The sequence below is a fragment of the Haliaeetus albicilla genome, chromosome 13, assembly GCF_947461875.1.
Source record: "Haliaeetus albicilla chromosome 13, bHalAlb1.1, whole genome shotgun sequence".
Taxonomy (NCBI): domain Eukaryota; kingdom Metazoa; phylum Chordata; class Aves; order Accipitriformes; family Accipitridae; genus Haliaeetus; species Haliaeetus albicilla.
Window position 1 is genome coordinate 42596269 of NC_091495.1, and position 15796 is coordinate 42612064.

At 43.8% G+C, this 15796-nt stretch overlaps 1 protein-coding gene across 15 annotated transcripts in view; it reads right to left on the reverse strand.

Moving 5' to 3' along the window:
• The window catches only part of AAK1 (AP2 associated kinase 1), an 87430-nt gene that overhangs the window by 26709 nt on the left and 44925 nt on the right, over positions 1–15796 (reverse strand). For 4 of the 15 annotated variants that reach the window (XM_069801194.1, XM_069801201.1, XM_069801197.1 and 1 more), the window contains exons 11-17: positions 15009–15163; positions 14619–14899; positions 13598–13819; positions 10423–10652; positions 9607–9764; positions 9087–9203; positions 7175–7270 (exon numbers count right to left, since the gene is read on the reverse strand). In XM_069801194.1, coding sequence (XP_069657295.1) covers positions 7175–7270; positions 9087–9203; positions 9607–9764; positions 10423–10652; positions 13598–13819; positions 14619–14899; positions 15009–15163 — 1259 coding nt within the window. Of the gene's footprint in view, positions 1–1161; positions 1240–7174; positions 7274–9086; positions 9204–9606; positions 9765–10422; positions 10653–13597; positions 13820–14618; positions 14900–15008; positions 15164–15796 lie in introns of all 15 variants that reach the window. The other 11 variants (XM_069801193.1, XM_069801196.1, XM_069801202.1 and 8 more) reach the window with 4 other exon arrangements.

The window sequence follows — 15796 nt, forward strand, 5'->3', positions numbered from 1 at the left end:
AACATGTGCTTTAATTGATAACTGTGCTCTCACATGAGGAGGCATCCTCTTCCCAAGACAGCCTACAGAAAATCTGCCAGATGCTTTCCAGGTCACAGGGAAAGTAAGGTTGATTCAGATTCAGGATTGATCTGACCATTGGTATTTCATTTTCTGTCGGGTTTTCTACTTAGCCCATTTTCAGTCCTGACAGGATGGCAGCAAGTTTCCTATGGCTTTGCATCAGCTAGTAGAGACACTGGTGGAGTAGGCAAGATTCATTAGCAAGTCTTAAGAAGGTGTCTAAGCTTAAAAGCACGCAGGGGGGATTAAAAAGTGCCCTATCAACCCCTTCCAGAGCTAAAGCCCAGCCACATACTGCAGCCTTTAGACAAATGTTTCACATTCTTCCTAAGTTCCCAGTTCCTTACAGTAAGAAATTACTGATGGTTTCCCATCATAGTCAGAGTAAGCAAAACACACTGCAGAAAAAGCAAAGCAAGAGCCTACAGCTAACAGCTCTCAGAGGCATCCCCAAATGGTAGATGTTGGTAGCTTCCGAGACTGGAAAACCAAATCACTTCCTCTGGGAATAAAAGCAAGAGCCTTTCCTCTGATTTGCACCAACCTAAGAAGGAAGTAATGCCATATAGCATTAGCAGAATTAATTATCCATTTCTATCATGGGACAAGAAGGCAAGTTCGAACCCCACGCATCGGTTGAGCAGCACAGCTTTGGACAATCCAGTGAGAACATTTTGACCTTTTTCTTCAGATCCCTTCTAACACATGCACACATCTGATTTTTGAGATTTACAATTAGTCAATTTGCACAGATTTTGCATCTGCAACACCACCACTGCCAAAGACTGTAAGTTAGCATGCTGCATTTATACTTGGCGATATACCTGTTAAGCAACAAAGTATATGCAGAAAGCATTTTGAGAAGGACTAGAGTTATGAAAAAAATATAAATCAAGAGACAAGGGAAGCAAATGGGTTTTTAGTTAGAGCAGGCTATTAGAAAAAAATAAAGATTCCTGAGAAACTTGCAAGTTAAAAAGGGAACAGAGGGCAAAAATCCGTCATAAGTTGGTAACACACTGAACGATCAAGATGCAACATCTCAAAGCCAAAGAAGTCCACCAGCCAGGCACTGCATACAGTAAGAATGTTACTCACTCATGTACTGTGGAGGAATAGCAAAAAGAAAGACAATTCAATAGAGCACACAGCAGAGTTCTTTTCTTCGGATGTCAACTGAGAAAGAAAGACAAGGTTGTAAAAATCCTGCCAAGTCAACTGTGCTGCAAGTGGGAGGGCAAATTACCAAGGTAGGTATAGATTAGTCACTCCAAGATTTCTGCCTATTGATTAATCAAGTATTAGAGATTAAAGGAAGCCCTGCACATTATTCAGCAACAGAGGACTTTGACTAATCAAGGGAAGGCACTGGACTTTAATTTTCCTAATGGAGTTTCTGTGAAAATGAATTGTTTCTTATATAGCACAAATAGAAAGAGAAGGAAAAAAAAAACAGTGATTGGCATGCTTTAAATACACACGCACGTGACTTGGTAAAAACCACAGAGAATAGTAGGACAACATTTAACAGTGGCTCCTTAAGAGGTCAAAAATCAAAAAACTTTAGTTTAACTTTCAAGATCTCAAATATTTGTAAAATAATATCCCTTTGGATGAAACTCAAAACCCAGACAGAAACAACACTAGATACTATTTACACTCATTTAGTTGGTAATCGAGTGGTCTGTCAGCTTTGCTGCTCCTAATCATCAAGACACTATATTATACTCTCAGTTAATAATATGACAATTAATTCATCAAGTTACTAGATGAGTAGCTCCCCTTCTGCATTCTTCCAACTCAAGATGTAAACTCAGATCGTTAGTACACATCAATATGTGTTTGTGCATGTCTGCAATTACTTTATCTCAATGGGTCACCTTGGAACAAATATAAGTTCTCATTAGAAATATAGTTTTTCTTTTACAGTTGTTATAAACACCCTGACATAGGTGAGCATACAGTTATCTTCTCAGAATTGATGGGCCTGGGGTAGAGAGAGTTATGCTGATGAAAAACATGTCACCAAGTATTTTGTGCCAAAAAAAAAAAAATAAAAGAGCCCTCCTACATTAGCAATAGTGGCCCTGTTAAAGCAGCTCAACTTGTGTGTTTTGACAAGAATGTCAATGGTTTGAGTCCTAGCTCATGTTTCCAGGTGCTAGAAACTGCCAGCTTCAGCAATTTGATCTCAACACTTCACGATTCTTTCCCATTTCCAGTTCTTCAAACATTGCAATAGGCTGAAACTCACCTCCAGCTCACAATCCTGCTTTAGCACCCTGCAGAGAAAGCTTGGAAACCCAGTTCCTGAAGGCCACACATTAGAACACAATCAGAAAAATCCAGTTTTGTTTAAAACTCCTACTTTTGAAGCTAATTATGTTTTGAGCAGAATGGTTATCAGGACCACACGTTTTTGATAGCTAGCTCTAGAAACAGGCCAAGGGTGTGGATGCATTTTGTTTCGAAATTGCACTGCAAGATACCTACTTCCTTAGCCCTGATAAGCATCCTCTCAGGCTAATGTAAAACCACACAAGTCTGTGAGTATTTGAAGGAAATAAAAAGGCAAAAATAATCTGTAAAGTGCTATTTAAAAGCTTTGGAGAGCTCCAACATGACAATGACTCTTTAATAAGCAATGCTGTTTGCCTTTTCATCAAAAATGAGAATCCAGTGTGTGCCCAGATGGCACAGGCGTGCTTTCTTGGCCTGTGTTTCCTTCCCCAGCTATGTCTGCATGTTTACTTAGCTGTGCTGGACATGGAATTTCTCTTATCTCACTTTCTGTTACGGGCAAGACAATGTCGCAGAGGCCGCTTGATGTTGCTGTTCTTCAAACAACTAACTACACTAAAGACACATTTGTGTCAGCTGCAGCCAAGGTGCTGAATTATTGCAGGGAGTAAATGGTTGTGTAAATTCGCAAAGAATGATCCATTCTCTTTTGAAAAGGGGTAACAAAGACTGACTCATTGTGCAAAGACAGTATTGTACTCAGTACTGATGTGCAGAGGCCACCAGTACCACCACCCTGCACACACATGGACTTGGCTCGCACATGAATCAGTGCGGTGCAATCTGCAGCACGGGGGAGTTTGTCCTCCATCCAGTAACATGGAGGAGCAGAGCTTCTTTTTCTCAGCTCTCACACCTCAGTGCCGCTGCTCAACAACAGCTCTTTGCTTGCTCTGCTGCCAACCCACCACCTCATCTCTCTCCTCTTTCTGCAGAGAGGAGAGAATAAGCCAGGACTGCTGATAGCACAGGCCACCTGGGAGAACAACATTTATCTGGAACTAGAGCAAGGAGGAGACCCCCCCCCCCCAACAAACCAACCAACCCTGAAACAATTGGAAAAGAGTATTTTTGGCAGTATCTCAGAGGGCATTGCACTGGATCCACCCTTCACTTACTCAAAAACTTGTTTATCTGAGCAGATGTTTCTAGAGTAAAGAGGATATATCTAAAACCTTTCCTGACACTAATGGATGTCTGAAGAGTGCGGGTAACTACATCAAGACAGCGCTTAAGCATTTTAGTTTCAGTGGTTAATAAGGGATGTGGGCTAAAGCAGAAGTATTCACATGCTCTGGGTGAAACCTCTCATTAAATACTTCTGCAAAGCAGGTTTTCAGGATTGAGCCCAAAGTTCATTCATGCCAATAGAAATTAAGTCAAAAGAAACAAATCCTGCTGTACATAACAGGTGTAAAAACTTTAGACTTGGGACTATTCACGGAGCAAAGCCTCAATGACAAAGGAAAAGATCTGCCTTGAAGCTTCATAAGTCCATTTAATTTCAGCTCTCTAGAATACCTTGTGCAAAATTTAGCCTCCCATGCCCACATGAGCTAAATTCATACTGATAGACATTAAGTAGCCACATGTAGCAGAAAAATTACCATTCTGATCAAATACTCTATTATGATTAACCAGCAGTGAAGCCTGCAATAAGCTTATTAAGAAGAACTTGGCTCACTTTCCTATACATGCACAAGGAAAAATGTTTTCAGCATGAATATTTAATTCTCCCTTATTTTAACAGATGTTTTGCCATATTTTTACATCCCTCTTGCCAGCATCTCTTACTAGTTACAATTCCATTAAGAATTGCAGCCATTACACATTGGAGAAGGAGGAATATACTGAAAACCATCCTACTTCTACTTGATTGCTGTCCAGAGCTGGTATTTCTGCCTTCTATAGGGTACTACATTACCTGTTCTCTGGACACACTTACTGCAAAGCTTGTCACCCACAACAAATGAAAAAACAACCTCCTCTAGGATATTATGCATTTCCAGCGCCATGATCCACACAAACAGGATAGTCTGCTAGAACCTGCTGTCCAAGGTTTGTCCTTGCTGTACACATTTAACTGACTACACAAAACCAAAAGTGTGATCTTGCTAAACCTACAAGCAAGCAGTCATACTTAAAGCCATATCTGTTGGCTGTAGCTCCATGGCAGTACGCTCCTCCATTTGAACATATTTAGGCTGTCTAAGGATGCACCCTATGGCTATTTGTCATGTGTTAAGCATCATTTACTTGTTTCTCAGGAATCTGTGATAGAAGGGCTCATCTGTCCTTCCAAGCAAACAGAGGAAAGGTAGGAAAGCTCAAGGAAGTCTCTGGCCAACATTCAAGTGATGCCACCTGCACCCTCAGGTGCCAGCAAAGGGAGCAAGTTTGTGGCTTAAGCAAAAAAAGAAGCTGAGCTCTCAGCCAGACCCTCAGCTGTCACGAGTTTAGAGCACAGAAAGCCAACAAAACTGGCTCTGTATGACAAATAGGGAAAATACCAAATCAAAGCCTCACTTATGCCTGTACTAAAAGCCTTCCTGAACAACACTGCTCTTGTAACCAAGGGGTAAAGACTCACGCTTTTACTTCTGAAAGGGCTATGCATGCTCCCAGTCCATAAAGAGACAGACGTAAAATGTTTTCAAAGCAATGAGATTCACTATCAAGGTCTTCTCAGAAATAAAAATGTTCCAAACAGAACGCAAATATTTAGCAAGCATTCAAAAATTCATCTGCTTCTGCACAAAACTAAGACAGCTTGGAGATGTGCAACTGGAGATGCTGATATACTAAGAGACTAAAGTCAATCCCAGCTCTACTGACCCGAGGGGCACACCAAAAAGAATGCCTTTCACATGCAAGTCAGCACATCCCTCTCATCCAAGACCTCTCTGCTTGCTCTGGGGATGTTTCTGCCCAGGTAACACAGACACAGAAGAACAAAGACAACTCTGTTCTGCATGATAAAACACATAGATTGAAAACCTAAGCCCAAATCCAGGATTTTTATCTTTTCTGTTGAATTTACAAGCACAGATAACCCCTCTCAGTTTTCAAAGCTAAGGATAAGTCTGTAGCTCTGCTCCTTGAAAACATTCATGAGCTCATGGCCTCAACATTTATGTTAAAAATAAAAAAAAAAAAAAAAAATAAATTCAAGAGATGTCTTTGCAGAAACCTGCAGGAAGCCAACACAGCCAGATCTCCTGCATGCCCTTGCCCACGGCTTTGCCCCCATGGAATGAGATCCACTGAACTCAGTAGGACCAGACACATGCAGGCAGAGAGATTAGCAAAAGAAGGTTTAGCACCTGCCTGCAAAGATACACAACTGGTCAGGGACAGATTTGTGGGACAAGCAACCTGGCACCACAAAAACTGCAGACAAGTGCTGCTCTGATTATTTGCACCCACGGGCAGGGTTGAAAGGCAATTGCTCTGCAGTGGCTTCTGTACTATAAAGAATTTCAGAGCTCCCACTGCTAAGGCTGCAACTGCTGCTTCGTATGGTTGTGCTGTATCAAAATGCAGAAGGCAATAAGGAAAACAACAGTCTTGGTGTGCAACTGTATGCATTGAGCATGCTGGCAGAGGATTAAATAGTAGTCTGGGCCAACAGACTTCAAGTCAGGAAAACCAAATGCTTCCAATAGCATTGGGGGAGGGGGGTGGGTGGGCAGAGAAAAACGTGCAGTCATCTGCCTCCTGTAGGTTCTTTTCAAATTATAGCTGGGCAGGTCAGCTCCTGGCAAGCGCTCACAGAGGAGAGACAGTTCTGCTTCTTTTCTCGAACTGCAGCATCTATGAATAAAACCCTTTTGAACCAAAACACATTTCTCATGCTCTCTGAGCATCAACCAAAAGGAAGCAAGTTCCACAGAGTTATGGAAAAAAATAGTTTTGTTTTTTTTTTCCCCAAATTGCTTAACTTTCCATGGAGAGATGCCATCTTTACAAGCATGTCGTTTTGAAGCTTGGGTCCTCTACTGTCAAACCACCAATAATCCACAGCTTGAGCTAAGGACAAGGGTGAGAGCTGTAACAAGCATTTGTCCTCTGGGGCTAGCTGACAAGAAGGGACCTGTCACACACATTCACCAGAGGGCTTAGAGAAACTCCAAGATAAAAACATTCCCATATTCCAAATCCACTGATTTGCAAATAAGCTCCTAAGTACTTACATAATCTTGTGCTAAAAAGTGTTGGCTGCTGCAGTCAGAAATGTGCACACAGGAAAGACTTAAGTAGTACTGCAAAGTAAATGGAAATAGCTACCAACTGCACCAGAAAATTTTGCCAATTCAGAAAAGGTTACATCTTAACTTGTGCTTCACATGAAGCACGCATTTGCAATAGACCTTGGAAGCCAAAGAAACACTGACTCTTACAGGAAAGAAAGATTCACAATAATAAAAACTACACTTTCAAAGTTGGAGACCAATTTGAAAATGGCTTAGGTCAGAACAGGTAATTACCCAGTGATTATTTTTGGCTTTGAATACTGAACCTTTAGAGACACCAACATTGTTGTCATTAGAAAAAAATATGATAACCCTAGGGTCTGCCATGAAAACTAAGGGCTCTTGTGCTCAGCACCGCTCCCACCAACACACAGATATTCAATGGCAGAAAGCACTACACATCATTACTACCACTAAGATCAGCAGAGCTTATCAGTACCCAGCACCATTGACTGAGGCCCAGGATTTCAGGTGTGCCTAGAAATAGAACCGAAAGATTAAGAGTACAAAACAAACAACAAGAATCTGCCCCCCTCCATAAACTCAGTTCTGGTTACCTGGCGTGTCGGATAACGGGAGAGGAATGAAAGGATCAGGCACAGTCAGAAGAGGAGGGCTAGTGTCCAAACTCAGAACGTCTTTCGTTTTTTCAGCTGCTAACCAGGAAGACAAAAGGCAGAATGAAACAAAGAGAGAAAAGCAGAAAGCATCGAGCAAAATCTCAGCACAGACACTGCTCAATATTACAGAGTCCAAGCTACAGCCTGACAAGAACGACACACGCATCCACGCTCAGAACAAGTTTATGTTGCTAGTGTAAAGAAAAAAAAATCCAAAACCAAACAACCATTACCATGTAGCTCTCCAACACAATTTAACCCACAGATCTCAAAACATTCCTTGAAAGGGAAGTACTATTATCTCGCTTTACAGCGGCACAAAAGGTGAAATGCCTTAACAAAGGACACACAGCAGGCCAGCCCCCATGTTGGGCCTCTTTGTCTGAAATAAAAGATACAGCATCTTGCATCAGACAGGCTCCTATCTATGAGGAAAGAAAAAGAAAAGGACTTCAAGTGCCCAGCCCAGTGCCAGCACCAAAAGAATTTCCAAGACACCTTCCTATGCCAAACTGCAGGACAGGAAAGTCAAGGGGCACATTTTAAAGACAACTACTAAAAGAATTGAATGTTACGGTGTCCAGAAAGCCCGGAATGTGCAGATATTTCTCAGGCTTTGCAGAAGGTACATTACAGCTGAATCTGGAGCTGCTGCTACTCAACATCACTCCACAAAGACTGATGGAACATCATAAACTGTTCACAGGGAACTGAACAGCTGGACAAACTCAGAAAGCAACCCCCTAGAGCACTCTTGCGTCATGGACTTCAACTTCTTAATTCTCAGGTAAGAGTCAACAATACCAAGCTCAGTTATAAGCTCCTCTAAATCTCTCTTTATAAATAGAAATAAGCGTAAATGCATTTGTCACTTCTTGCCCCACAAAGGATTCTTCAGTCTCTTCCCAGGACTCCTCTCACCAAGGGTTGGTGCGCTTACATGAGGAAGCATCAAACAGTTGCATTTGTCACCAGTAACAAAGGCTACAGAAGACAGGGGAGAGGATTACTTGCATTTAGGGCTCCTGAAAGCAGTTTTCCAATACTGTGCTTGGCAGGTCTTTGCTGCATTCAGTGAGAATTGATGCTGAAGAAACAGAAACAAGAAGCAGCACTCACAGAGTTTTTTCGGCACAGAAGGGGCTTCTCATGGCAAAATCTTGGTACCCAAAGTACCAAAGGAGGCACCAGACAAGGTCACGCATGCAGAGGCCCCTGCCGAAAAGCTCCTTAGACCAGCCAAGGACTCCTGGCCCCTGGACCCAGACAGCACAGCCAGTGCAAAACTTCTTGCCTTCACCATTTAACATGTCAATTATGAGACTAACCATGCTCTCCTCTGAGGATTTTCCCTGCGCACTCCTGTGTCTGCTATTCTCCTCATTCTGCAGCAGAGAAGTTATTATCCCTGCTCCCCTGCTTCATACAGCCTAACAACTGCAGGCAAGGAATATCCTCCAGCACGTCTGACCGATGTCTCTGACTCCAATTCCCTTATTGCACACTCTATATTTTACTTCTAATTATGAACTGCATGGAACTTTAACATGTTAAGAAGCTTTCTTGCGAACTTAAGAGGCTCACTTAGTTTCTTCCCTCACCAAAAGCCTCACCTTTGCCTATAGACAGTGCCTCCTGTCTCTGCTACCCAACTGTGACAAGTACGTGAGCCATTCCTACCTTCCCTTCTTTACTGAAGTGCCAACCCTATCCTGCAGTTCTCAGTGCCAAGGCCCAGCTCAATTTATATCAGTTTTACCTTCCTTTCAAAGAGGCTATGACAAAGAGTTGCCATTTTTCTGCAGTACTGTCCAAGGTATTGTCCTATAGGACATGTTCACAAACTCACCTGATCCAGCAGTGAAGGAAGAGCCACCAAATGCATCTGCCTGGGTTGCAGATGAAGCCGGCTGGAAACCTGGAATCAAGTTCTCTGTGGAACTGCCCATCTTTTCCGGAGCTTTCCCTGAAATGCCAGATGCAGTTTTAGGGGAAAAACTTCCATTCCAAAGGTAGGTTGCTTACCTAGATTTTTTAGGACTCTATTCCAGCATGTGACTTAAGCCCCTTCCTGCAAATCATACCTTGCAGGTGAAGCAGAGTTTAAACTGTAGCTTCTACAACCAAGTGATCAAGGCCACTTTAAAAGCAGTTAGTACCTCTACCTTTGAGGATCATACTCATTTAATTGTAATTGCTCAAAGAGGACAGGGACTGAGAAGGGAAATTGGAAGGATTTAGCTCTAACAGGCACAGAGGACCATGATAATATGGCAGCACCCCAGCAGCATCTGACCAAAAGCATCATCTTTCCATGCCGTCTTCCATTTTGAGACTGGGCTGGCATTAAACCACCTCCATGAACCTACCATCACCTAGCTTTGCAAAGTCCTTGTTCAGCAGCTCCTCAGCTGTGAGTTTGGAGAAGTTATCATCGTCAAACGGATTCCACGTGGAGACATCAGGCGGGTTATAGACATTCTGCTGTGAGGTCCTTGGGGAACCCGAGGGTGTGGTGGAAGCAGATCTGGATGTGATCATCCCAACCAAACAACAGTCATTAACAACCCATCTGAAATCCTCTGGCCAGCACTACGAGCTGGTCCAAGCTACTGCATTATAATTACTTCCTACTTAAAACACTCAGCACAAGTTATTGTACTTGCATACCCAGAAACCTGGGACCAATTAACCTTATCTACTCTTAATCTAGTTGAGCATCCTGGTGTCAGGGATTAAAACAAGCATCATAAGCATCCCATTTGAAACAATTTTCTGCATTGCCCACGTGGAGGCTTCCTGCCTGTAGGCACTATAAAAGTGAGCTAGCAAATACTCCTGGGGAAGCGCTGATGCTAAGCAGCAAGCGTGAAGCATGCACCAGGGCTACTGGTGGAACAGCTGAAACAACACCAGCTTTTGTAATCCAGAGGAACACGCTGCTTGCTTAGCTTTTGGGGAGCACAGAAGCACTAGAGGACCTCTGCCCTTGGGGAATTTTTTCAGCAACTTTCTACCAAGCCCTAAACTGTTGTCTTGGGAAGGCAAAGACTAATTTAAACCTCAGAGTTTGCTGCCTACCTTCATCTCAGAGCTTGATTTCCTAGCTACCTAGGAAATCTCTGAAGAGCCTCATCTACCCCCTCCCCTCCATACCCTTTGACACCAACTGACCAGCCACCTACTTGGACTTATTGAGACTGGCTTCAGCAGCAGCTGCCTGAAGAAGCTGGGTAGACTTGCTGGCTGGAACCCCAAAAACCGCACTGTGGGTCACATCGCTCAGAATCCTCCTGTGTCCCGCACGCTGCGTCTTGGGAGAGGACGGAGGGGTGAGAGAGCCCAGCTTCTGACCTTGCACTGCTGTGGGGGGCGTGGTTTGAGGTTTTTGCTGTTGCCTCATTTGTGCCTGCATCTAGGAGAAAAAGTAAAATGGTACGTCCTTGTTCAGGAACAACAGCCATGATGAAAAAATGGCTATATGCTGGAGGATCTGACCTTCAAGTGATGGATTGGGGATAGTCTGGAGGGGAAAAAACAAACCAACAAAAGAATCGGGGGCAGGAGGTAATTCATAGATTTATACTGTTTCAGGATTACTACAATTGCACAAGCAGAGACTTTCTCCCCCTTTCTATGGTGTAACTCTGGAGGCAAAGCCTCTATTAGTGCTTGTCATTAAAGGCTAGCTGGTCTCAAACTTGCTCATGGGTAAAGAGGCTGAGATCCAGGACAGAGGTAAAAAAAAGAAATCAAGATCATAGTGTGCAGGAGTCTTGTCATAGGGACACAAGGAGTGGGGTAAGGTGAGGAGCAGCGCTTCTTCCAGCAGATGTGTGACTGGGGTCAAATCCCTAAAGGAATACAGGTCTTCTGCAGAAATCTTGTGCAAGAAGCTTTCTTAGATTTCTATTAGGAGGAAAAAAAAAAAAACAAAAAAACAAACAACAAAACAAAACAACCAGCGAGGACCACAGGAGCAACATTTATCATTAAAATCTGGAGGAGAAAAACAGGCATGTTTGGTTTAGGTGTAAGCCAAGATAGCCCAGCCACAAACCCTCTAGAAAGTTCAAGGGGTTTCCTCAGACTGATCTTATTTTTCCATTACCTCACTCTTGTGTTAAACTCGCAAACCCATAAATACTTGAAATACTGTTTTGTAGTGATAAACAACAGCATCCCGTCCAATTATGCGATTTTTCAAAATTTGTCTGTCAGTGAAGTATAATGGCTGGATTTAAAGCAGGAAAACTAGAATGCAAAGAGCAGAAAGCTGTGAACATCACCTTCACTGCCTGGGCCCTAGCTCCCTGTTCCCCATCCCATATCATCCCAGGCCATTTTTGACCAAGGAAGACAGATGAAAGACTTGGAAAGACCTAAGAGGGCAATGAGAAAAAGAGTTATGTCCCCCGTGTGGTGCTTAACTACAGTGGGACAAGGCAAAAAAGTAGTTAGCTGTCTTGCTTTTCATCTGGCATTTTCAGGCAGACTAATTCACTGCAGCTGAGAAGCAAACTGACCTGACTGCTTCTGATGCACCCACCTTACATCTTGCTATATAGGTCACTGCAGAACAGTACATTTGGTGCTGAGAAATAAAAAAGCAGTGCCGAAATCGCCACAGAAATGAATTCAGAGCTTATTAAGCTGAAGTCTCACAACATGAAAAGGTTTTGATGGGTCCTGGCTTGGTATCTTCTGCTCAGTGACTCTGCTCTGTAGAGACCATGTATCACTATCGTTTTTTAAATGAGCCAACCACTGCTTTTTCCCGCCTGACTGCTGCAGGAGTGGAGAAGTGTCCAGACACGTCCATTCTGATCAGCCTTCCAGGGGGATAAGGCTAATTTTCAATCTAGCTGATTTAATAAAATTAAGACTGTTTCTGTGCTAGTGAATCACAGCAAAGCTCTTTAAGAGATGCACTTCAATACTCTGTTTCAGGCATTTCTCCTCTAAAAGGAACAGGGTAATAATGGGTACCATCCAAAACCTGTCTGCATGCACTGAAAATCTCCCACCAATTTCAATAAACTGACTTGCCCCAGGTCGTTCAGCAAAAGAATAACAAGACCAGGAACACAACAGCTCCAAGCTTGTCACCTACCCTAACAATCAGCTTAGTGCTGAAAATTAATATAAAAGAAAAGGGGGTGAATATGACAGAGTGCCAAGACACACCAGAGAGCAAAACAAACAATGCATCCCCAGCATTGCTCAGGTCACTGGCTTATGGAGTCTATTAGTCAAATTAATTTCTGATGTCACTTTAAAGGAAGCATGCTCAAGAGATTAATTAGGCCCTGAATAACTGGCAATTCATGAACAAGCAAGCACAAATTGCCCTTAGTTTGGACTCAAACATTGTGTACCTGAAGTGGTTTGTTATCAGATACTGTTTGCTTTGCACACGTGCAACCTGGTACAGCAAAATACCAGGCAGCTTCCCCTTGTCTGGTGCCTGCACATGCTTTCTTTCCAACACTCAACTAGAGTTAGGGACATCCCTTTGCACTCCCAAAAACAAGCAAGAGTGGAGGGAATTGCACAGGAATGAAAGCAAAAGGCACAGCTTCCTCCCACAGGTACTGCAGAGACACTTTGGCAATGGGGATCCTGCCCTCTGGCACAGCTCCCCTGCCTTTAACATTGTGGACAGCTGGCTATTTCCCTGTTGCAGACAGCCGTATTTTCCATTAAGTAAAGAGCATTTATTTTGGACACTTGTTCAGATGATTGGTAAAGTGGCCGATTTATTTATTTATTTTTAGATACAGTGCTTTGAAAAGTCTCCTTTCCATAGTATTCATTAAAGGAAAAAGTTATCCTAATGCCAAAAACAACCAGGAAGGCTGCTTGCACCTTTCTTTGCATCAGAGCCCTGAATACAAGATGGAAGTTTTCCAAACAAGCAGCAACATAAAGTAGTTCTGTTGCCCGGTGCCCATCCTGATGCGTTGAGTACAAATAACTTTTCAAAGAGTTTATCGCATCTTCTAGGACAATTTGACAGGGGAAGGATAGAGAGAATATCTTCTCATCTGCTTTCTACTCATCATTTACTCATCTTCTTTCTATGGACCCAGAGCACAACTCCAGAGTCCATCATCCCATTGGAAAGAGCAATCCAAACAACCACACGTGTGTCTGAGGCAGCAAGGTTAGTGCCGACACGTGCGACTCAGTAATAATGCACTAGGGGCCAGCAGGCCCTAGAGCACCATTTACCTGGGCTCTGTGGGTCTGAAAAGCCAGCCACCCTGCTGGGGTGTTCCCAGCATATAGGACCTGGCAGGAGAACACTTGCCAGTCCTCCAAATCCTGCTGCCCCACTCCTTCCCGCAAGGCTCTTACCACTTGCTCCTGTGGCTGCACTGGCTGGGCTGCACTTTGCTGGGCCTGGGGCTGCGGTGGCGCCGGGGCTTGTTGCTTTTGCTGAACCGCTGCTACTGCTGTCTTCTGCTGCATTGCTGCCTGCTGGGCCATCATCTGCTGCTGCTGTTGCTGCTGCTGCTGCTGGTAATAGTTCTGCATCAGCTGCTGTTGTGCTGGCGCTCCTTGCTGCATCACTGGGAACTGGGAAACAACCAGTTGTTGAGCCACTTGTTGCACAGCTGGGAACAGGGGTACCACCACCAGAACTCAGGGTCTGTCACAGGAACAGTTACAGCCACTGCAAGTGGCAAAGCAGTAATAGGCTGCAATGGTTTGGAGACCATCTGCAAAGGAGTGGTGGAAAACGGCCTTCTGGTCTAACGTTAGATCCTTTCTGTGTTACACCTGCCTGTATGGGGGTCCCATGGCACAGACTGTCCTGTGGTCTCAAACTCCTTTCTCCATTTTTATCAATTCCAAACCTTTCCACAAGATAGGAAGATTCACTGTCCCTTTGCTTCCACTGTTAAATATGCTTTAGCAGAGATCTGTGCTGCTATAAAGACCTAAGCTAAGCACGCAAGTCCGTCATCTAGACACATCCCATCTAACTCCTCATGCATTCACAGACCTGAATCTTACCGTTGAAAAGGCATGCCAGGCTTCTTGTACCACAAAGAGAGCAGAAGAGAAATTGTACCCCTCTGCTCATCAGTTGAGCATTGACCTCAAGACCCTAAAACACTTAGAGCTGTAAAAACTTAACCAGCATTGCTTATTTTATGTTTGTACATGACAAAACTATGCCAAGGCCTTCCACGTTGACAGTTAAAAATGCCAGCCTTGCGTAGCAAAAAATCTCATTAGACACATTGGAAAATGCCTAAAAACTGCATGTATCCCCCCCAAAAAAACAGGGCACTTGCCATAAACGCAAAGATACGGCCTTGCAGACCTCTAGCACGGTAAGTATGCAACAAACACGGCCATGCACACCTACCTGCTGAGCTTGCATCATCTGCTGCTGCTGGTAATAGGCAGCCTGCTGCTGCTGCTGCTGCTGTTGCAGAAGCTGCTGCTTCAAGAAAAGCTGCTGTTGATGCTGAGGTGTGGCTTGTGGCTGAGTAGAAGGGACCTGGGGCTGTGCCTGCGAGGCCTGCTGTGGAGCTGGTGCCTGCTTGGCTTGTGGCTGTGCTGGAGCCTGCTGAGGTGCTGCTTTTTGCTGGGGGACACTTGCAGGTAGTGAAGGCTGACCACTGCCCAGGGTAGCAGGTCCTGCAACTAGTAAGGGCAGGGGGAGGAAAGACAGATCCATTACAACAACATGCACCACAGCTCTGCAGTATGCAGTGCCCGGCAGGAAAGCACCACACAAGGATCATGGTTTCACCTTGTGCCTGAATGGCTGCTTGAGCCGTGGGTCTCTTCCTAGGCGTCAAGGCTGGCTGAATGGGTAAAATTCCAGGGTTGGGTTGTGTCTGTCCTGCTTTAGGTCTCTGGCGAGGTGCTATGGAAGTTTCTGTCGTAGGGATGGGATCTGTCAGCCTACAAAATAAGGAAAGGAATAAAAGGAAGAGCACAGTCTTTGTTTGCCTGACAGTTGGTGCATGGAAGACACAGTAGGGGTTTAAAAACTCATCCATACTTTAGCAGTATGTGACTAATAAAGGTGAAGCATTTGTGCGCATCCAGACACACACATCAACCCTTTCCAGAAAACTGCAAGCTTAGTAAAACTTAAACGGATGCATTCACAACAATTAACCTGACACTATTGTTTTGACAACTTTGCCAATTGTGGCATCTTCTCCTGCTGGACAGCTGGAACTTGTCAAAATCACTCAACTCATTCGAATATTTGCTACAAATATTGTTTAAATCCACTTAGAACTCTAGATGAGCAGATGAAGGACATAAATTAGCTTAAGAGCAGCCGGTACCTTTGGGCAGAGTTGTCTAAATTGCCATCTTTAGACATAACTTAACTTTAGTACATCTACTACAGAATCAGGTCATTGGACGTCTTCTGATCTTTGCTTGATATTTACTGAGCTCCAAAAATTCACAGCAACAGAGCCAAGCAGGCAGACACCACCCTGCCCTTCTGTGGATACATTTGCTTGTTAGATATCAAGTTGTTCTACTAACGTGAGAGTAGCTGCACTCAATTATAAAAAC